Raw genomic sequence first — 21,805 nt, forward strand, 5'->3', positions numbered from 1 at the left:
GTGCTGGACTTGGCAGTGCTGGGTGAACAGTTGGACTTGATGGTCTTAACGGTCCTTAACAACGTAAAAAAATTAAAAAAATTTAAAAAAACAATAATACCGGCATCTGCAGAGTTGGAGCAGCACGGAGGGAAGATTAATCTGGAGAAGAGAAAGTTTCTGATGCTTGTTAAAATTTGGCTGAAGCTCTGAAACTCAAGGGTTTATATGTTTTCCAAACTGGTGGGTGGTTCATTCTAATTCTGGATATGCAGTTTATTCACATACACAACTAATCCTTTTTCGAATCCTGTTAAGTTCTTGTTCTTCTTAGTATCCTGTGGCAATAAGTTACAGAAGCTAATTGTGCTTGTGTTGAGCTCCCTTGATCCACTTTGCTCATGCTTGCTTTAAATTTGAAGTGTTGTTCTGAGAAGCTTGGGTAATATTATTTTCTTTTTTTTTTTTTTTTTTTTTTCTGGGAAATAATCCGTGTTCTTCATCCCATTTGTTGCAACGGGACTCAGGGGCTCAGGACTGGGAAGGGGAGGGTAGGTTGGCAAGGCCGGGGAAATGCTGCAATCTCTGTGCCTCAGTTTCTCGAACAGCTTGGAAAACACAAGGAGCAGCCCTTGTGTGTGTAGCCAAGGCAGGTGGAGTGACAGAACTAGGGTTTGCGGGTGAAGCTGGATGAAAGTATTGAGCGTGAAAACAGCCTCCTAAAACCAAGCTTCCTTTCCAGGCTTTTCCAATATTTCTGAATTTTTGTGTTTAAAAAGGAAGGCGGTGCAGGCAGCCTTCCCGGAGGGCTGGGCTGCAGAATCCTCCATCATTTTCTCCCATGAGGTGGGACAATCTGCGGTTGAAGTTGGCACCCCCGATTAAATCCTTGAAGAACCAGCAATTCTGCGCGCTCATTACTCAGTTCTGGCTATGCTCAGCTTAATAACTAAACAGTAATTAGCTCCGCAGTTTTGCTACTATACTTATAATAGCCCCCATTAAAGTTATGGGGTTTTTAGGCAGTAATGGCTTACAGAGTAATTAACGAGCACGAGGCTTTTATTACTACCTTTATTTTTAGCCTGTGCTTTACAAGCCTTTTCTGCCAAATACCAAAATCTTCGACAGAGGCTTGTGGCGCCCATCCTCTGCCCTGCGGTGTGGCGAGGAGCACCCGGTGCCATAATTGCCCCGTGCCTCAGTTTCCCCATCTGAAAAATGGGCACGACAGTGATGTGCTCACATGCCCACGGTCGCTTTCTGTGCGAGACGACTGGCTCAGGCTTGTGAACTTGGATGTAAATCCAAAAGGGTTTGTCGGGTGGCGGGAGTCGTGGTCCAGCTGCTCCGTGGATCGAGGGGGGCTGAGCGGAGGGACCGGCTCTGGCTTGTGCAGCTCCTGCATCGTTTTCCAGCAGGGATCAGAACCAGTGGCTCTTGCAAAGGTGAAGGAAACCCTGTGTTTAGGTTGAGGGGATACTTTGTCCAGAGGGAAAAGCTATTTATTAGTGAGAATCTACTTTGTATCCTGAAGTATGAGTGTTTATTTTCTTTGTTAAGCTTTTGTTGTAGGATTTGGCTGTGTTTATTTGTTATTTCCTGGCTGTTTTGAAATACAAGTAAGCGCTTGGTATGTTTGTTTGGGTCTTTTGTGTGTGTTTTTCTTACATCTAGACAGTATTTTTACTCCACTGACTTATGTACATATATAAATTCAACTCAAGCAATTCTTTAGTTTAACGTGTTCTAAATCACCTCTGTTCCATGTGGGAAAACCAAAGAGTGATGACGCTGGGGCTGAGCAGCCCCAAAGGAAGAAAGGAGGTAAATCTGACTATAAACCAGATTGCAGATCAAATCAGTGCTTCCTACGGTGTCGGAGCTGACGCCAATTAACTTGATTTAAAAAAAGAAACTTCGGCGTTTAATAATCCAGCACGTTACCAACACACGGCTCCAGGATTTATTAAAGCTTTTTTTTTATTAGATGAGTGCCCTTTTAATATTGTCATGCCTTGACTCCATTGCCCTCTGCCGGAGGACGGGAAATCTCTTCCACTATGTGGCGTAGCCCTTCTGCTTGCAGCACCTCAAAATATAGTTCTGCCAAGGAAAGTCTTTCCAAACTGTGCAAAACACCTCTGTCTTAGAAATATTTTAAACCCCCCGAATCGCTTACATTAGAGCTGGTGATTTGTGTCTTTTGCCCGATTTTTCGAAACTGAAAACGGAAAGTATACTTTCTGTGGTGGAAAATAGAGTTTGATCGTTTTAATTAAGTTTTCATGTTTCAGTTTGTTCCTCCTCCTTTTCCTTGCGGGGGAGGACGTAGCAGAAGCCTAAAACTGACAATCTGAACAAAGCCAGGTTTTGTTTTTAACATTTTCAGTGGGAAAAGGAGAGTGGTAATATGATGGGGCAGGGGTAGAGTGAATGCCTTGAAGAGGACCATAATTTTCCCCAGACTAACTTTTAGCGTGTCCCAGTTGTGCCGTAAAAACAGCAACAGAAAGCATCGTTCGGCTTTGGCAGCAGGGGATTTTTGGGATGCAGGGCAAGCCCTCTGCCTTGGGCTGTGAAGCTGTGACTTCTCTCACCAGCGGTGTAAAATCGCAGGCGCCCGCGTGTTTCCAGGCTGATGTTGTTCGCAGGAGAAAATGGATTTCACCTTTTGCAGCTTTGAGGTGTGACGGTGAGGTGGGAGCGTGGCTTTGCTACGCCGAGAACTGGCGTCACCCTGCGCTGAGGCCCTCGACTGCGTTAGCGTGTTGAGAGGGAACACGCTCGAAATACTTCGCCTGAATCCCGATTTCATAGTGCTCACAGCAGCCCCCAGTGAGTTCGCACCACGTCCTTCAGCCGGGCTTCTCAGGGTCATCAATGAAATGAAATCGCTCCAGGAATTAAGAGTGAGGAAATGTCTTTGCTGCGGAGGGGAGTACGTGGTGCACCGTGGGCAGCTCGGAGTGCAGAAGAGTGGGTCAGAAACTGGGGTCAAGACGTGGTCTGTGGCTCCACGTTCTCCCCCAGCCGACCATCGCCATCTGGGATGTGGATCCATACTGGGGTTGTGTCCCTCTGGGCGTGTGGATAGGGAAAGAACATCAATTACAGCTGTTGCACGCGGGGTATTTGATTCTCATCCACAGCCCGCAATTGCCGATGGTACAAAAGGAGCTCAGCCCCAGGAGGACACAGGGAGGAAGGGTCCCCACTGCAGAGAGTGCCGTCCCCAGGAGCTGCCAGCCCTGGCAGAGCCGCAAAGCAAAGCCAACAGTTCTCTCTGCTGGGGCAGGAGTGGGCTGCACGGGTGGCCCTTGGCAGCTGGAGCACCAAAGTGACAGATGATTGACCAGGGAGCTGCTAAATGCTTCATGGCAAATTAAAAGGGATCGATGCTGAAGAGGCCGATGCACAGATCATTGGAGCCTGCTCGTTTTCCCCTGTGTTGAGGGGATGGACGTAGAGTAGCACCCCAGCCCAAAGGTGCCCGTTCTCCATCATACGACCCAGGGTGAGCCTGTCCTGTGGGAGGACACTGACAATTTGAGTCTGGACTGGCAGGAGACAGGGAAAAGGCATCTTTAAGGTAAGAGCACTGTGTTGGGAGGAAGCTGCCCTTGACAAACGGGGCATTTGGTGCGTGCCAGCCCACGGTGGCAGCTTGCCCAACGCTGTGAATGGACTCCGAGTGGCTCTTTTAGCTTGTCATTTCCTCCCACCCCCTCTGCGGTGGCAGAGTCCTTTCCCTGGTGCATTTGCAGTGGAGGCACTTCGTTAGACAAGGTGTTCTGTCTTTCCAGAGCCACCCCTTAGCGCTCTGCCCTACAGGAATGCTCAAGGGATGTGTTCTGGCTTTATCAGAGGATTCAGAGGATGCCAGTACTCGGTGCCCTCTGTTCAGGCACTGACAGCGCGGATGAGGCCAGATGCTCTTTCCTGAGGGCACTGTGTGCTTTGGCGGTGCCAGGCCAGCGGGATTTCTCTGCCTCTGAGAGCTGGACAGGGATGCAGCAGAAGGCTGATGTTTGCTGGAAGAATTCCTCCTCTTCCTCCCTGGTTTGTTTTATGTGCATGAGGCTGCTTTCTTCAGTTCTGAAACAAATGGGGGCAAATCCACATTGCTGGGAGGTGCCTCCTTGAAAGTCTGCAGGGTGTCCGGCTGCACAGAGTGTATCCTTGGGCTCTGAAAAGCTTTTTCCTGCTGGTTTCCCATACTTGACTGTAGGAAACCCTGCTTTCCATAGAACCAGCTGTGTTTGGTGGTTGGTTTAGAGGTCTGTTGGTGTTTCCTCTGGAGACCCTTCCAGAAGATTGGCTCCGTCTTATCACCCTCACTACCTGCAGCTTTCCCTGCTCCACCACAACTTCCTTCCATACCACTGGGTCCTTGCATTTCCTAAATGCCGTTTGCCAGCACATCTGCTGATTGCATCCTCTGCTTGGTGCCAGAGGAGGGTGGGTGCACATGAGGAGGATGAGTCTCCAGCTCCGTAGATGCTGGCACTGTGATCTCTGGCTGTTTGCTAGAGTTGGCTGGAAATTTGTTGACAAGTTGGGGTTTTGTATGTGTGGAAAAAAATGAAACTTGCATTGAGGGACATTTACATGCCTGTTTTAAGGACAAAGGCCACCCTGTGTGATCCCTACCCATCATTTTACCTGATAAATTAATACCTCTGTGGTTGAAGTGCTAATTTGGAAGAACCAGGTTCTGTCCAGCAACTTGAATGCTGCTTGCTTGCGCTTTAAAATGACAACCCGTTGGTTCTTGGAGCCATTTCGCTTCAAGTCTTCCACTGGGCTGCGTGCCGGAGGCTGACTGTACAGCCCAGTGGTCAAGGCAGGGCCAAGGGAAATTCAGATCAATCCAAATTGGGCTAATCAGGGATTTTGAACCTGGATCTCTCCATGACTGCCCCATGCAACCAGGAAAAAGCAAGCTCCAAGGCTCTCGGGAAGAACATTTGTGAAGTAGCGTTGTGTCTACAGCCCAGGCTTGAGGAGCTCCCCTCTGTTTTAAGGTGGGGATCTGATCGTTTCCAGGGCACTGCGGTGACAGCGATGACCAGCCAGCGGCTGTGCCGTGGGAGATCAGTGCTTTTCCCCAGAGCAGGCGGCTCCCTGCCTTCGACTGCGGCATTCTCCGGGCTCTCCCTTGTCTGCAATGCAGCCCTTTTAGCGGCGGGCTAATGCCTTCCCCCACATGGGAACACTGGGACTAAACTGCTTCCCGTGTTTGCAAACTGTCCGCCTGGCGTGTCCCTGCTAAGTGATGCACTTTGCTTGCCAAGATACTGGGATAAAATACAGTCTGCTTAAATCTTGTATGGGCTTGTATTGAATCAAACTAAGGCATTGTGGCAGTTTAATAGACTCCAGTCGCAACACCTCCGAGATGGGAGAAATGAACCTGAACAGGCCGTTGGAAGATGCCGGCGGGATGGTCTGAGCTGAGGGGATTGGAATGACGGGGAAAACGCGGGGTCGCTTGCTTGGCTGGAGCTGTGTTCCCAAGAGCGTAGGTGTAGTCACCCCGAGTGCCCTGCCTGACATTGGGAGAGGGTCTGGTGGGCACTTGCGGATGGGTCAGGCAATTAACGTGGTCGTTACGGTCTCTGCTTCCTCCTCGGGGCTGGGGACTAGCCCGTGGAGTGGTGAGGCTTGGCCGGCTTGTGGGTGAGGGGTGCTTTTCTGCTGGGGGTGGTTCAGACGCTGTGGCACTGAGCAACTTTTGCTTGGCTGAAGCCAGGGACTCGCTTGACAAGTGGCTGCAGAGGAAAGCCAGGCTCTGGACACCCCGGAGGCACCTCTCCCTGGAGAGGTGGGACACATTTCTGTTGCTCGCTGCCCCAGTTTGTTTTACTCTTCCTAAGGAGGATTTGTGAACTCTATGGAGCAGCTCCCTTGTACTTTTCTCTGCCGACTCACCTTTGCTCTGTGTTGCAGGTTTCCTTCCAAATGAGTCCCTGAGGTTCCTGCTGACAGCTGTCCTGTAGAAGTGCCCTCCTGCTCCTGGTCTCAGCAGCCGAGGCCCCTCCAAACCTGCTTCTGCAATGGGTGGGTTGTAAGCACTGGTAAGACCTACGAGTCGTGTCGCCTTCGCTGCTCTCTCCCTCTCTCGCGTTCTCTCTCTGTCCTTGTTCCTTCTTGCCCATTTATTTCTGTTCTCCATGTGCTCTGCTGTTCTGTCTCTGGGGTTTTCACTGTCAGGTAATGAGGAGCTGTGGGTCCAGTCAGTCTTGGAGATGCCGAAGAGACGAGACATCCTGGCTATCGTGCTGATAGTTCTGCCCTGGACGCTACTAATCACCGTCTGGCACCAGAGCACCATTGCTCCACTGCTTGCAGTGCACAAGGGTGAGAGAAATCAAACCAGCCCATGCCAAGTCTGTGCATCCCTCCCTCGTCCTCATCTCCTCTCTCATTTCATTTCTCCATGGCAGCCATGCTCATCTCAGCTCCCAGTCCATGCTCATGCAGAAGCCTCCCCACTTCTGCTGTAGGAACAGCCCAGGGCTCGTAGGGGTTCTTCAGAGACATCAAACTCCAAGCCACGGGATGTGCTTACTGCACTTGGAGAGAGCTCTTTATGGCCTAAATCCAAAGTACTGAAGGAAGATGTTTTTCTTTGTTCCCTGTTGATCTGTAAGAGAGGATTTCCTTCCTGCTGGCCTTTGCAGCATTCTGCACGCAAGGTAGTCCAGCAGGAAAGCTGCAAAAAAAAGAGAGCAGTGGAAGCAAAGCTGCCACTTGAGACAGCTGCTCTGGGAGACATGAGGCAAAGAGCATTTTTTGAGTGTCCTCCTGAAAGCAGAAAACTGATGCTCTTGCACTTGACGGAGAAGGCAAGAGCCAGCATCTCACCTGATTGTTTGGTAGAGTTACAGTGCTATGAGAGAATCGGCTTCTACACTCCCTGTCACACAAAGCATTAAATAGAGCCCTGGCCCCAATCAGATGAAGGCAGGAAGTTTTGGGGGATCCTCTCTGGCCAGAAGGGTCCTATTTTTTGTCCTGTCCTTGGCTTAGCAGCAATATCTAAAGGCTTTGAGAGCTCTCGGGGGCTGGAAGAAGCCACGCTGCCTATTGCGGTCTTCATTCTTGGTCCTGCCCTTCTGCTGAGCACCACGGCAGGCGGGTGAGCTTGGGGAGGCTTGTCTTGTGGGGAAGAAGGCAGCTCATTTCCCCTCTCTGGTCCCTTTCTCTGGGAGATTCTCTCCCCTTTTTGTTTTCCCCACAGTTGCTTATCCTCTTGCTGAACAGACTGATGTACAGTTTGAATTGTCAAGAAGTTCAGAGTCTGTCCCGAGCAGCTTTACCTTTCTCCCTGGAGGACTGACGGCCACCCGTGAAGCTTTGGGTGGTTCTTAAGGGAAAAATGACTGCGATCCCCTCTGAAAGGTGGACAGTGTTTCAGAGGGTGAGGGTTCTACTGGGCTCTAAAACAGGACCTGAAAGACTACTAAGAATACACTGTCTGTCTACCAGTTTGATTCGGTGCCCTAAAAACTGGGAGCTGTTTTTTGTAAATGGCCACAGACGCTGGAGTTACAGCAGAGAGACTGCTCTGCTCTGACTCAGTCCATGACCTTGGTAAGACTCTTCCTCTGCCTCTGCTTCCCTGAGCCCCCAGTGGAAAATGAGTAGTGATAGAGACCAACCTGAAAGCTCTTGGGAGAAATCGTTTTGTGCCTGTAATGCTTTTCTGAGATCCTTGAGTAGCAGGAGCTGAAAAAGAGATGTGCATCTATATGCTAGAGAGCACAGAGCGGCCGTGCTTACACGTGCCAGGATTTACAGCTGAGGGTTTGACCTGCAGGGGTTTGCAAACCGTCCCAGGCACTGTCCTGGCTAATTACATTTGTGTCTGTGTCCAATGCATTTTGCAGATTTATTTTTGAATTGATTCCAGTGTTCTCTGCTTTCAGAGAGCTCTGCTATGCGACGCTGATGTGCTTTGCCTTACGTAGGGCCTGATACCAATATATACATAATATATATCCCCTTGTCCCTGTCCCCCTCCACCAGATAAACACCCTCCCTCCGTCAGTGCCGCGGAGTACAAGGCCTTCATTCAGTCCAGAGCTGGTATCAAAGTCTGTGCTGCTGGAAGAGTAACATTCTATGAAAAAACCATAGGTCGTACCCTGCTGGGTCAGATCTAATGTCTGTCTGTTCCTATTCTTTCTCATCTGAAGTTTCTGGTAGTAGCTGGTTTTGCAAAATCTATGGCTCAAAGTATTATGTGCCCACCAGAGAGCTGCTGGCGTATGTCCTGAATGGAGATGCCCCTTCACCTCTGCCAGTTCCTGACTGTAGACCATGGTATTCCTGCTGGTCTACAGTGATACCAAAGGGTGAAAGTCACACCCGGGAAAAGCGAAAAGTGCGTGACCTTTTTTTTTCCCTTGAGCTGGTCGTGAACAAGTCTCTCTTTGCAAGGATTTTATACGTTTGGATCAGTGTATCCTATATATATATATATATACACAATGCTCGTTCTTCACATCCACACTACTGAGAGGGCTGTTATGTTCAGAGGTTGGTAGGGTCTTTTTGAGGAGAGATTAATCAGAGGCAGGTGAAAGTCTCTGCAGGAAAATAACCTACGATTACAGGCTTTAATTTCTACTCTCCATTTCTGGATGTGAAGTGTGTCTTTCCCTGCTTCTCTGTGCTCCATCCCAGACCTGTTAGGAGGGCAGTGGGGTACCGCGGTATCCTGGCTAGACGATGCTGCTGGGCTATCTTCACTGACTTGCTATTTTCCACCAGTTAGTTCCCTGCCTCCCAGTCCAGGTGCTCCAGTGCCCGAGTGCAAAGCCACGAGTCCTGTCCCACCGAGCATGGTGCCCAGAAGCACCGGAGCTTTTCAGGAATGACAGATCGTCGGTCCACGTTGCTATTTTCTTTATCTAGATCTAATTGCTGTACAAGCCTGTTTCTGCTGGGTGCTTTTTGAAGTTGCTTATTCTGAGCACTCGGCTGCAGCATTGTCCTGGGCTCTCAGGCCTTGTTTGGTGCTGGTTTTCTAATGGCAGGAACTTCTTTTCTCATATGTGTTTGTCCCTGATTCCTTTATTTATTTGTGTACTTATTTATTAAAGCCTCGATCCGAGCTTATTTCCTTTCCTCTGAAACCATGAGGGTGACCTGCTATTAGCAAGCAGCCTCCTGGCTCAGTTCGGGGAGGGGGTGGGTGTTGGAGGACTGAGTCCATGCGGCTTTTTCTTCTCTCTCATACCCTCGCTCAGATGATGGTGGTGATTCCCGGCGTGATCTCGCTGCAGGCTTGGACTCCAAGGAATACTGCTTGTCGGACCGGGACATTGTGGAGGTGGTGAGGACAGAATATGTTTATACCCGCCCACCCCCGTGGTCAGACACCCTTCCCACCATCCACGTCATTACACCCACCTACAGCCGGCCCGTACAGAAGGCAGAGCTGACGCGCTTGGCCAACACCCTCCTGCACGTTCCCAACCTGCACTGGATCCTGGTGGAGGACTCCCAGCGACGCACGGCTCTCATCACCCGCCTGCTGCGGGACACGGGGCTTAACTACACCCACCTCAACGTGGAGACACCCCGCAACTACAAGCTGCGGGGAGACATGAGGGATCCCCGCATCCCCCGGGGGACCATGCAGAGGAACCTTGCCCTGAGATGGCTGAGAGAGACCTTTAACAAAAACAACAGCCAGCCTGGGATTGTTTACTTTGCTGATGACGATAACACCTACAGCCTGGAGCTTTTTGAGGAGGTAAGACCCTGCTGGGTGACCCCACACTGGCAAAATACAGCAAATTAGCCCATGGGGTACAAAAGATGCTGTGTACTGAGCTGAGGAGATGCTGTGTACATCCTCTCTCGAGCTCCGGATCAGCCTTGTCTGTACAGCGGTCCCACTGCAGCTCTCCTGAAGTTTTCTCTAGAGCTCGGTTACTGCATTGCAAAGCGTGCGTTTCCCAGCGTCAAAGGCATCCCGTGTGAAGTAACGGGAACCCTGGTTTATCCCACGGCATGTGATCAGGAGGCAGACAGGTTTTGCTGTAAAGGAGGCTAATGAGGAGCTGCCTTCCCCTGCGGGGAGCCTTGTTAGGGTTGGAGCATGGCCTGCTGTCCGACATGCCTGTGCAGAAGCACGTGCTTAGCAAAAGAAATCTCAGCCATCTTCCTTCCATGCCCCACCCCGGAGGAGATTTCCGGCTGGTTCCTGATGTTATCCACCTTTCTTCTCCACCACCCCTATGTCTTGCACTTGGCTTGCACAAACTTCATGTTTGTTCTTGTTTGAGGAGTCCCTGGGGTTTCTCTTCCTCGCTCGCTGTTTGCTCTCATCCCAGAGTGTCCACTGGTTCAATTCCGTAGCTGTCAAGAGCCTGGCGCTTGCTCTGCACAGATCCCCTGCGGAGGTAGCAGTGCCCTTTCAGAGTTCCACCTGAACGCTGTCAGCACAGTCACAGCGCTCACAGGACATCTTGTTCAGAGACGCTCCGTGCCGCTGTCTTGCCGCACACACGAGGAGCATGCGTTTGTCGGTGCTTGTTTCTCCTTCCAGAAAAGCGGAGCCCTTCACTGCCTTGGAGAGGGCTGTCTCTCCGCCGGGAGCAGAGACACGTGCAGCTCTCCCCTCCGGAGCTCTTCCTCGCGCGGCATCAGGGGACGGATGGTCTCTCAGGCTGCTGTGAGCAGGCGACGGAGCTGAGATCTCAGCCTGGAAGCTGGTGGCTCCGGGAACGGTGATGGCAGGCTGAATTTCAGCACATGCTGATAGTGTTGTCCTTGAGCTTTCCCACCTTTTCTGTTGTTCCACTCCCATTGGGGCTCTAAAAGGACTCCTGAGCTTTTCCCTGTCTGCAGGTTTGCAGGGGTCTTACAGTGCCAGGTACACTGTACCTCACCTGGCTTCCAGCTCAGAAATTACTTGTTCCCTTGCTCTCCTGAGGCTGTGCTCTTGCAGCACAGGACAAGAAAGGAGGACTGCTTCCTTCCCCACCAGTTGCCGGTTTTCATACCAGGGATCTCTTATTTATTTGCTTCACGCATGCCCCTTTTCCCTTCCCTGACGGCTTTCACTTCAGCCACAGGACTATACATGCTTTTAAAGCTGAAAGCACATTCAGACTGAACATCTTTCTTCCACAGCCCCCTTTGAGGCTGGCTCTGGCAGCATCTTGAGACAGACATTGCACATTAATAAAGCAGAGAGGGTTCCTCTGTTCACTCATGTGCTTTGCTCCTAGAGGCTTCTCCTCTCTGATATGTAGCTGCAGTTAAGGTCACACGGAGCCAATGAAATGTGCTGTGAAATGCAGAAGACACGCACTATTGTTCCCTGTGGGCAGGGTCTGCCGTTAGCATGTGTATAATGCAGAAGGGCAAGTGCCAGAGCTCCTCTGCTCTCATTTGCAGTAATTAGCAGTGATGAGATTAGCTCTGGGAGATCCCTGATCTAAGAGACTGGGCTGGGAGCAGAACGCCAGGCTGAGCCTGCCAGCGGAGCAGGACAGGGCACTGGGGGTGAGCAGGCAGACTGGCATTCAAAGCATCTTTGTTGGCAAGTGCAGGCATCTGAAGCGTCCCCTGATGGCTCCTATCTATTTCTGTTGGCTCTGCGGGGAGCAGAGGCATCCAGCCTTGTTCCGCAGGGTAGTAGGAGCAGCTACAAAGCACCGTTCTGCAGGCTGAGCGTTTGTGGAGGGTCTGTGGTTCTCAGTGGTCCCTGAGGTTGTAGGCTGCAGCAGCGCCTCCCTCTAAAGATGTTTTTAGCCTTATGGTGGCTCCTAGGCTGAGATTGCGGCTCAAACTCCTTAGCTTTCAGAGAAAGCATCGTTCTTCCTAGATATGCCATTCCTGCATTTCCAGGTATCCTTGGACAAGGCGCTTCCCTCCTCTGCATCCTGATTTCCCCAGCTGTCCATGTGGAGGACCGATGCCCCACAGCTCTAAAGACCTTCAGACGAAAAAAAAGCCCTCTTAAATCTCAGTGATGTTTATTCTTGGCGGCTTTGTTTTTAGTGCTTGGTTCCGCAGCCATCCGTTACTCTTGCTATTCTTAGTTGCCACTTTCCAAAGCACTTTGCTGCTCCAGCTCCAGGATGTACCTCCTTGTGCAGGTGAGTAATGAGCTCTGCGGCTCGGTCCCAGCCACAGAAGGCGCCTGGGAATGTCACCCAGGCTCTTAAGCTCTGAGATTTGTGCTGAAGCTCAGGGACATTGGCCTCCTGCAGGACAGTGAGCGAGGGGAAGTCGTACTGTTGGGTTTGCGTGTTGGAAACCACACGCAGCCGATCCTTCTGTGTGCACCCACCGTACCCTTCTCTTTCCTTGCCTCCAGATGCGCAGCACCAGAAAGGTGTCGGTGTGGCCAGTAGCCTTCGTCGGTGGCTTGCGCTACGAGTCACCCAAAGTGAACGCCGCGGGGAAGGTCTACGGCTGGAAAACTGTGTTTGACCCCCATCGGCCCTTCGCTATAGACATGGCAGGGTTTGCCGTCAACCTCAGACTGATTCTCCAGCGATCTCAGGCTTACTTCAAACTGCGAGGAGTGAAGGGAGGCTACCAGGAGAGCAGCCTGCTCCGGGAACTAGTGACCTTGAATGACCTTGAGCCGAAAGCTGCCAATTGCACTAAGGTATGGTCTTTTCCTCGTACCGGGGTTGAAAGGATCCAGAGGTAGGAGAAAGCCCATTCAACCCCATCACTTATCCTCTGTGTTTGAACAGGGCACACCCCCATTGCAAGGGAGCTGGGAATGGGCGATTATGTCTTAAAATGTGTGGCCAGCAGTTATCTTTTTCGGTTGCAGGTTGCCATAGGCCTTGAAATACGGAGTCTTCTCTCCCCTGTAACTGTTCCTCTTTTTTTTTTTTTTTTTTTTTTGTATTATCTGTAGAAAATATCCTTCTTATTTTCAAGATGGGCTCATCTGTGGCCTTGCTAATCCCCTGGAATTCCATAGGTGAAATGTATGTCGGTTGCTTTACGTGAATTCCTGGGAGGGGCGCTTTTGAGTACTCGTACTGCTGGGATAAACTGGTAGCACGTGAGATTTGGCCCCCTGGAACCCATCGGAACTGTAACCCGGGGGTACCAGCCACCGTGTTTCCTGGCTCAAGGCGAAGACTGTTCACACAATCACCTCCATATTGCCAAGTTGCCTTCTCCCTCTCGACGTCGATGCAATATCGCCTTAGTTGTCCACAATAACCTGGATTTGTCTATGTCAGAGAGAATGCAGCAATGTTTTAATGCCTGGGATATTGCTCTGAGCTCCAGGAGGCTTCCAGGAAACTTCATTTCGGGGGGATTCTACTGCTGTCAAATGACTGCTAATTATTTGACCGTACGCATTGCCTAGGAGCCACCAGGTCATGGAGCAGGACCCCTTTGTGCTAAATAACGTAGAAACTCAGAACACAATGATAGTTCTTGCCCTAAAGACTTCCCAGTCTAGGATGAGAGACGACAGATGGATATCTTATCTGGAACGACAGGGGAGTGTGTGAGATACAATGAGACAACGCTGCTTAGTGTGACAGGCATCAATCACAGCACATCGGCCACGGAGGTGCTGGCAAGGGCTTCTGAAAGCTTTGTGAGTGGGTGCACTGAGCACTGCAGGTGTGGAGGGGGTCCCTCTCAGATCCCAGGCCACTCTCATGCCTTTGTCTGTAGAAGGCACCAGCCAGTGTGATTTCAGGAGTCTTTATTGCTTAATTATTCCAGGAGGATTATTATTTTTTTGGCAAATAAGCTGTTACTGCCAACAGAGCCAGTGTTGGATCCAGGTCTCCATCCCTTTTTGGGATAGGAAAACATTTTGAATAATACCCTTTGTCTCTGCTTTCCGTCTGCACTGCTCCACAGCCGCGGCAAAAAACAAGGATCTCAATGTTCAGCAGTGCTCAGGCAGGGAATCCCGGAATGAGGACGAGGAGCTGAGGAGGAGGAGGAGCAACTTTGTTTATCATCTGCTACCTGCTGTGCCTCATTTTTTAAATCTACATGTCTGTGCTTATGGCTGTCCAGCACTGGGATAAATAACACAGATGGTCTCCCAAGGGTGGGAAAAGAGATTGGATTAAAATTAGATCTCTGTTGTTGGGCACTGTGTGCCCTGCTAGCAAGAAACTGCTGGCTGGAAATAAATGTGTTTTCCAACAGGCCAAGGGAGATGCACAGGTTGCTTTTAGGCTGATTAGGGGTGTTTACTTACACAATCGTTGGTACATTGTCCCTGCTGTAAATAACTGTTGGAAAGAAGGTGTGTTAAAAGGCTGGGGATAGGAAATGACGGTTGTTGAGGAACAAGTGGAGGAAGGAGAGGAAGGAAGAGATTGTTTCCAGGCAGGAGGGTAAAAATGATGCTGTCAGCCAGGCTGCCGTGTCAGTGCTGTCACACCAGAGCTGCGGGTCAGGGGATGGAGGGGAAGCAGGAACCGCTGGCCAGGATTTGAAGCAGACTGCATTTCTTTGCAGTGAGATTTACATTAAAAATTATGATGTGCTCAGATACAAGTCGTTAAGGAGGGATCAGAGAAGTGCGTGAGATAAGCCCAGACATCTGTTCTCCTAAAATCCTGCCTTCCTCGTGTGCAGTGCTGGTGTTTGTAATATTTATCAGAATTCAGCCCACAAATGCACACTCCTGCAAAAAGCTTAAGCTTTGGCCAAAGACATACATCCTGCTTATTTTCTTTGAGTTGGGAACTGCCCAAAACGAAGGAGAAAATTCAGGAGGGAAGGGTTGGTATATACCGGAGTTGTAAGGAAACAAGGCTTTGCAAGCGTGCTGGGATTTCTCTGTTCTGCTGCTTCTGCATTTCCCCCCAAAGCAAATATATACTCTCTTCTATCCATCGACACAGGAGAGAGCTCTGAGATTCTGTATTCCCATAAGGTTGAGGTAACCAGGACATACTCTGCTTCCCATTTTCTATTAAGACCTGAGTGTGCTCAACCAGGGAGCCCTTAGAAGAAGAAAGACTTTGAGTGGCCGCGGCTATTGGAAAAGCCTCAGCGTGGGCTGGCACGAGAGGACAGGCCACAAAACACAAGGTCATTGGAAATGAGGCATCTCTTGTTCCAGCTGCTCCTGGAGCGGCTCGTTTCTCCGAGCAGAGGTAGACGTAGGGATGTTTCTTTGGGTGAGGCAGCTTTTTGTGCACTCGGGTGGTCTCGGTAGCAATTCACAGGGATTGAAGCGGTGGCTAAAAGTAACCATCCCTCCCCTCTCCTTATCTCAGAGCTGAGGTTAGATCTGCGGGGTTGGTGTTTGAGGTGGATTTTGTGAAAGGGAACTGGCTGGGGAAGGGGCTGTCTCTGGGGCTTCAATGCTGGGGGTGTGTGGGCACTGGTAAATGCCACAGTCAGTGTAACTGGTTCCTGTCAGACACAGGCTGGAGAACGGGGAGCAAAGAGGGCTCTCCCAGCAGCACCTGAACCCCACGCTGTGGTTACCATGAGTCTTGGAACCAGCTCCGGGAGGGGAATAACTCCTTGTGCGTGTGGAGGAGACCAAGCCCGTGGGCCCAGCAGCAGCAGCAGCAAGGAAATTACACAGCAAAAGGAGACCAGAACTGGCTGCTTCGTGATGTCACAGATCTAAAACTGGCTCGGAATAGGCAGGAGAGAGGAAAAATGTCAGCCTAAGGCAAGAAGGCTTGAAAAGGAGTGCTTGGCTTCCTCCGGATTTTATCCTGTGGACTTTTTGCACAAGCCAAAGCTTCCCCGAGGCATAAAACAAACCCACTGCTCGTGGAAAAAGCCAAGCCATGGGGTGAGAGGAAAAGCAGGTGTTTCTGTCCTAAATGGTGATCTCCCTCCCACATTAAAGAACACAGCATGAAAACCGGTAGAAGCTGCTGTATCAGGTTGCAAACACTGAAAATTCCCTCGCTTTAGTTAATTTGATATAACTGTCTGTTTTGGCAATTGGCTTTAACAATGCAGAAGTGGAATCCAGTTGAAGGAAAAGCTACTAATGTGTTAATTGGGGTCTGTTTACGAAGTGTGTGGCTGGAGTTGTGTGTGAGCCCCATTCCTGGCAGAGTGCAGCGCTTGGCCATCGGCGGCGGCGAGCGTTTAGGAGTCAGAAGTGGAAGGAGCTCTTACCTGCTCCCGCTGGGAAGGAGAATTGGCGACAAGACCTGGACCACATTAAGGTTTGTTGGATGAGGAGCCCGTAGGCGACGCTTAGCGCAGCGCCGAGAGCCACTTGGACCGACCTGTTTGCTTTTGCCTTTTCATAGGAAAGTAAGGCAGTAATTGCATCAGCGTTGCTGCAGAGGGCGAGCAGGACTGTAATAAAGGCTAACTTTGATAAGCCGGCTCTGAAGTGGTTGTGGGGGAGCGATGAAATGGTTTTTTTGGACCCACTCCAGCCAGCAGTTGGTCTCCGCCGCCTTAGTATTAGCAGGTGAGATTTCAGCCCAGCGCAGGAGGTGACTGCTCACATCAGAGACAAATTTGGTCAAAAAGCATCTTGGGAAGGCGAGGGTGCTGCTCTGTGTAACCCAAAGGGCTTGGGAAACGCTTTGTTCATCCTTTAGAAGCAGAAGGTGCCCTCATTTTTTTTTTCAGAAAAGCAGGGACCGGGTATGAAATGGTTTGCAGACACTTGGATTAAAGGTGCAGAGTATTGTCATAGCAACAAGAGGGAAACCCCCGCAAGGTAGGAAATATCAACTCCAACAGGTGTAGGGAAAGCAGGAAACTGCAGCTCTGAAGGGATAAAGCTGCTGCCAGCGATCCAGGTTCTAGGAGCAAAGCTATAATTGAGTCTAGTGAGGGGAGAGTATTTAAACAGCTTCTAGAACCGTCTGTGGCAGCAGTATAGCACAGCTATAAACTATTATTAATAAATTATTTACCTATAATACTCCCCCTCCTCCAAAAATGTTAGACCACCTCTTCAATTTATTTTTTTTCCCAATTCTCCTCCATACACGTTGATCTGTATGAAACTTGCTGCTACGGCTGAGGGAGGCTTTAAGCAGAAGCTTCAGTTCTGTTTTAAGCAAATTGGGGAGGGGCTTTAAAGTGACGCAACTTATTGAATAGTGGATGGCAGCGTGGGGCCAGCATTTCAAAGGAAGTGCATACGGGGCTTTTGAGGTGATGTGGTAGGGTAATGCTTGCTGGGTTATGCTTGGACGTGGGAGGAAGGGAGTGTTCCGTAACCAGCTCCTGCATCTTGCAGCTCTGAGACAGCAGAGAACCGAAGCAGCAGTAAGTACTTCTCGGATGGCACACCACTCTCACGTCTTTTTAGGGTCTTGAAAGAATTTAAAGGTGAAAAAGAAGTGATAGTGAGGTTAGGGAGCAGACTGATGTCTTCCCTCCAGTGATGGATTATCAGAGATGCACTGAAAAATTCATTTTACTATTTCACATATCCAAAGGCAATGGTGACGACTGGAGCCACTGGTGGTACCCGGTATAACTGCTTCTGCCCTCTAACGCACGAGTCACGGTATGACCTGAAGTGGCAAGAAATTGCATTTCCACTCTGAGCCTAGCAACAGCTCCACACTGGCCAAGGAGGTAGTAACGGGGTAACCAAGAACCAGAGTAAGGAACCTGGTCTGTGGGGAAACACACGTGTGATGCTCCGGTTATGAAGGAACTGCCTTACATCATTGAAAAGGTTGATGAGCCTTTCAGGGAAGATGGTTGCTAACTACATGGAAGGAGCAGGTTAATGTCCCAAGACAGTACACTGTAAAATGGGTAATTTCTGTGCACTGTGCATTTTGGAGAGCACTAGGCCTGCCTAAATGAAGTTTTATGCAAACCTCCTTTCAGCTGTGAATGCGCCATTAGGCTCCGGGGTAGATGGTTAAATTGCACTATTGATTTAATGTGCAAGAATATTTGTTAGTGCAGTGAAGAGATGCAGCTAATGACTTCTGTTGGCTTCTTCAGATTTTAGTCTGGCATACGAGGACAGAAAAGCCTGTGCTGGTGAATGAGGGGAAGAAAGGATTCACAGATCCCAACGTGGAAATCTGACTGTGCCTGGCTGAACACCAGGTAGGAGCTCACATTTCTGAACGGTAACGAGAAGCAACAGTAAAAAAGGAAAATACTAGACAATGACAGGAAAAAGACAAGAGCTCTTTTAAATGTGGTTTTTAATTTTGATTTTTCACATCTCTGGCCTTCTCTTGAAGGTCAGAGGAAGGTCCCTCCCCTCCCCTTCCCATTAGTTAATCTCTTTTTTATCTTTAAGACAAGCTGCTAAAGGGGAAATACCTGGTGAAAGGTTGGGAGGAAGAAGAGAAATCCAGGGAGTGAGAGTTTAGGCAGGAGCTACGTTGTTAAAAAACCAAACCCGTGTCTAAATAAGAAGGTTGCCTTATTATCTATACTAATACAGCTACAGCACAAGGGTGTAGGATGTGGATTAATCCACCTTCAAACACCTAAGGAAAGCTCAGGCAATATCAGTGAAAGCATTTTTAAGTCAGGCAGACAGCTTTCACCGAGGGAAGAGTTTATCATCAAAGCCACACAAAGTCAGTGACAAGGAAGGGAGGGTGTGGATTAAACCCCAGATGAGGTATTTGTTTACCTAAAGTGAGCTTGAAGTGTCTTCTTCCCTGGAAAGAAGGAAAGAGCACGCACGTTGATGGCTGACTTTCTGCTCATCTGTTCGTGCCCTGGCTTCTCACCTTTAATTACCTGAGCATCCTGGTGCGTTTAGTCTTCTGTATCCGCAGAGCACGCTCTGCAGTTGTTTTGCTGGAGTGAAGGATGGGCTATTTGCTTCTATCTGCATCCAGACTACTTTGCCACTCTTCTTTATTATGGGAAAAAAAAAACCCTCCCTTTAACTGGAGGGTAGAACCAGGCCTGGAAGGGAGGGAAGGTTGCCGCTTCGAATAGGGAGAAGTAAGAGCAGCAAAGGAAAGGGGTCGATTTGCTCAGCAGCGGTGTATTTTTAACAGTAATGAGCTCTCTTATAGCACATTCCCTGGGGCTGACTGGATGGAGCCCTGCCTGCTGCAGCGGCCTTTGCTGCCCATTGGCAGGACAGCAGAGGGAAGCCTGCACTGCATGTTATCTGCGCTATATATAGCGGCTTTGCGGAGAGGCCATCGCTCTTCGGCGCTGTCACAACTGCTTTCCACCAACACCCAGTTGCCTAGCAGCAGTACTCGCAGATCTGCAGTGGGAGATGGGTTTTGGGACGGTTCCAAGGGGTGGCAGCTAACTGCAGCGAGGCAGAAGGGTGATATTCATGCGGGTTGTGTCTCTGTTGCAGGAGATTTCTTCATGCACAGCCTGCAAGGTTCCTCTCCGCAGCATACGACCAGCCAGACGTGCAGTCACCAGGACCTCTGCTGACTTCCAAAAGTTTTAGCCTACTGAAAACAAGCAACACTGCGTACATAAACTCCCTGGATTTCCCTGCCCTTCCTCCTGGACTCTGAGCAGAACCAGACGCTCTGGAGGTGGAGAAAAAAAGAAAAAAAAAAAAAGCACAGAAAATACAGGACTGACATCGACTTCGGCACAAGCCCAGCTGTCTCACGAGATGCTCGGTTTGGGAGAAGCGCACACGGGGCACGATGCACTGGAGCCACGGCCCGGCTGGAATGGGAGTCTGGACTGAGGGGGCTGTTTTACAGGACCTGAAAGCAAGGGTGAGAACGCCCACAGGAGAGTGGTGGCCCCCGGTGACTTGTTTTTCCTGAGACACACGTACCTTGTGGCTATGTGTGCAACAGCCTAAGCAGCTCTCTGGTGACGGAGGGGGACAGCTGCCTTCTGAGATGGCACCTTAGCCCTTAATTTTAAACCTACTTTAATCAGTGTTTATTACGCTGCACAAGACAGAAAGGTTTCGGGGGAGGGTGAAAAGCGAGGCAGGTTAGAACAAAACCATTAAATATCTCTGTTTTCTTTGTATTCCCTCCCCTTTCCCTTCATGGTTTCATGGTTTGGAGGGCGCTCTGACATACCTCTGTGTTCCTGGATGGAGTTATATTTACAGCATGTGGTTCTCTCTTCATCCATGCTAAAATAACTGGAAGTGGGTTTGAATGAGATTGTTGTGGCCATACACCATAATACTTCATCCAGGCTCAGATCTTGGTTCTGTTTAGCTCTAACTTGGGTTAGAGCATTAGGTGTGGGATTCTCTGAAGGGTGCTCCTACGTAAAGCCCGATTTCCACCCTTAAAAAATAAAATTAACAGCTTAAAACTAGGGATTGAATGATAAAAGCTGATTTTAGTGCATTTACCATTCTCCTGGAATGTATCCTTCAGCCCTAGCCCCTTTTTCAGGGCCGGGCCACGCTACTGCAGAGCTGGCGGCGTGAAAAGCCATGCTGGAGCAGTCGGAGAGTTAACTTCTGGTGGAGAGAGCAGCACCCTCATAAAGGGCATCCTGTGCTTAGTGTTCTGTTCCTTCAGCACCCGGCTTGAGGTAGGTTGAAAAAACTATCTATGTAGAACAATAAGTCGCCTCTCCCCTGTTCTGTAACATCAAAGGACCCGAGATAGCTTTGCTGAAAGGGTGTTCTCTGATGAAACTCTGTTTTTGCTTCTCAGAGACACAGGACTGAGCAATGCAGAAGAAGAACCTGGGTGCTACCACCTTGGTTGACTCTGTAGTTGAGATTGAGAAACTTGCTGAGGAGGAAACTGAGGTACAACAGACCCCCTTCTCCCCACTTCCAGCCCCTTTATAAAAAAACAAAATTTACCTCCCCCCTTCATCGTTGTCAAACCTCTGATCAACCCCCACTGTCCCAATTCTTTCAAAAAGGTCTGAAGCACAATTTTACCTTTGAATTGAGGGAAAATGTAATCCTGGAAATAGACTCGGTTATTTTTAGCCCTAACACATAGAACTATTAAAATGCTGTAGATTTGATTGTTAGCTTCACAGTGCAAAAATCTCCCCTTGGACTAATGACATCGTGTATCTCCTAATATTTTAAAAAAAAATATTTTTTGTAAATTATTTTCTCCCACTGTATATCAAAACCATTGGGGAAAAGTTGCATTCTTTAGTTCCCAGCCACAAAAGCCTTGCTCCGTAGCCTTTACAAAAACGTTCCTTTAGGTGCACTGGCTGAAGAGCTACTTGGATAGAAAGCGTTTGATGCTACCGGCCGCTGGCTGCTCTCTGGGAACGGGCATAGATAACTTGTATTAAACCAGTAGCTCTCTGCACTCGAGCAGATTGATCCTGTTACTCTACCAGCCTTCCAAGTTCACTTCAGTCTGCAAACCCTAGAGTGGAAAGAGACATTTTTAAAGGACGACAAAGTTTTCATACCATTTAACTAGTTTCCAGCTGCTGTCCTCTCCGAGCTGCATGTTTTGTTTCACTAATCTGAATTCCAGTCCCTGCTGGGTTCCAACCTTCCCTCCTCGGAAGGAAATAGCTTTCAGGAAAATGCCAAGGCTCAAGTCCTGAACACAACCCTCCAGTTACGCTCCACTCTCCTCGAAGGTGGTCCCACAAACCTGGGCCCTTCCAGAAGCTACCGTGGTCCTCAGGAGCAGAGATACCCATGTTCAGTAAGACCAGCTCTGGCCAGGATTGAGTGTATTACAGCTGCACTGTCTGTTCTCAGTTTTAAACAAACTGTATTTAAATTTGTTAAATAAAATTATGGTTTCTAAGAGCCAGAATACCCCGCAACTCCCTTATCAGAGACAGTGCACATGTTTGGTGTTTCTCTCATAGCGCGAATCCTCTGGGTACGGGAACAGAAAGCAGGGGCTGAGCGACTTCTCGGAGATTCTCAACAGATTCACAGCTTAAGTTTGATCTCTTCCTCTGCCTAAAAAGA

The 21,805-nt window shown here is 49.5% G+C and overlaps 1 protein-coding gene across 1 annotated transcript; it reads left to right on the forward strand.

Annotated features, from left to right (window-relative positions):
• Positions 1 to 6,230: 6,230 nt before the first annotated feature.
• On the forward strand, positions 6,231 to 21,658 carry B3GAT1 (beta-1,3-glucuronyltransferase 1). Its single transcript, XM_074162497.1, has 6 exons — positions 6,231 to 6,342; positions 8,567 to 8,572; positions 9,240 to 9,748; positions 12,326 to 12,622; positions 17,917 to 18,024; positions 19,259 to 21,658. The coding sequence occupies exons 1-5, from the start codon at positions 6,231 to 6,233 to the stop codon at positions 18,001 to 18,003; spliced, it is 1,011 nt and encodes a 336-aa protein (XP_074018598.1). The 3' UTR covers positions 18,004 to 18,024; positions 19,259 to 21,658.
• The last annotated feature ends 147 nt before the right edge of the window (positions 21,659 to 21,805 follow it).

The sequence above is a fragment of the Numenius arquata genome, chromosome 22 (assembly GCF_964106895.1).
Source record: "Numenius arquata chromosome 22, bNumArq3.hap1.1, whole genome shotgun sequence".
NCBI classification, from domain to species: domain Eukaryota; kingdom Metazoa; phylum Chordata; class Aves; order Charadriiformes; family Scolopacidae; genus Numenius; species Numenius arquata.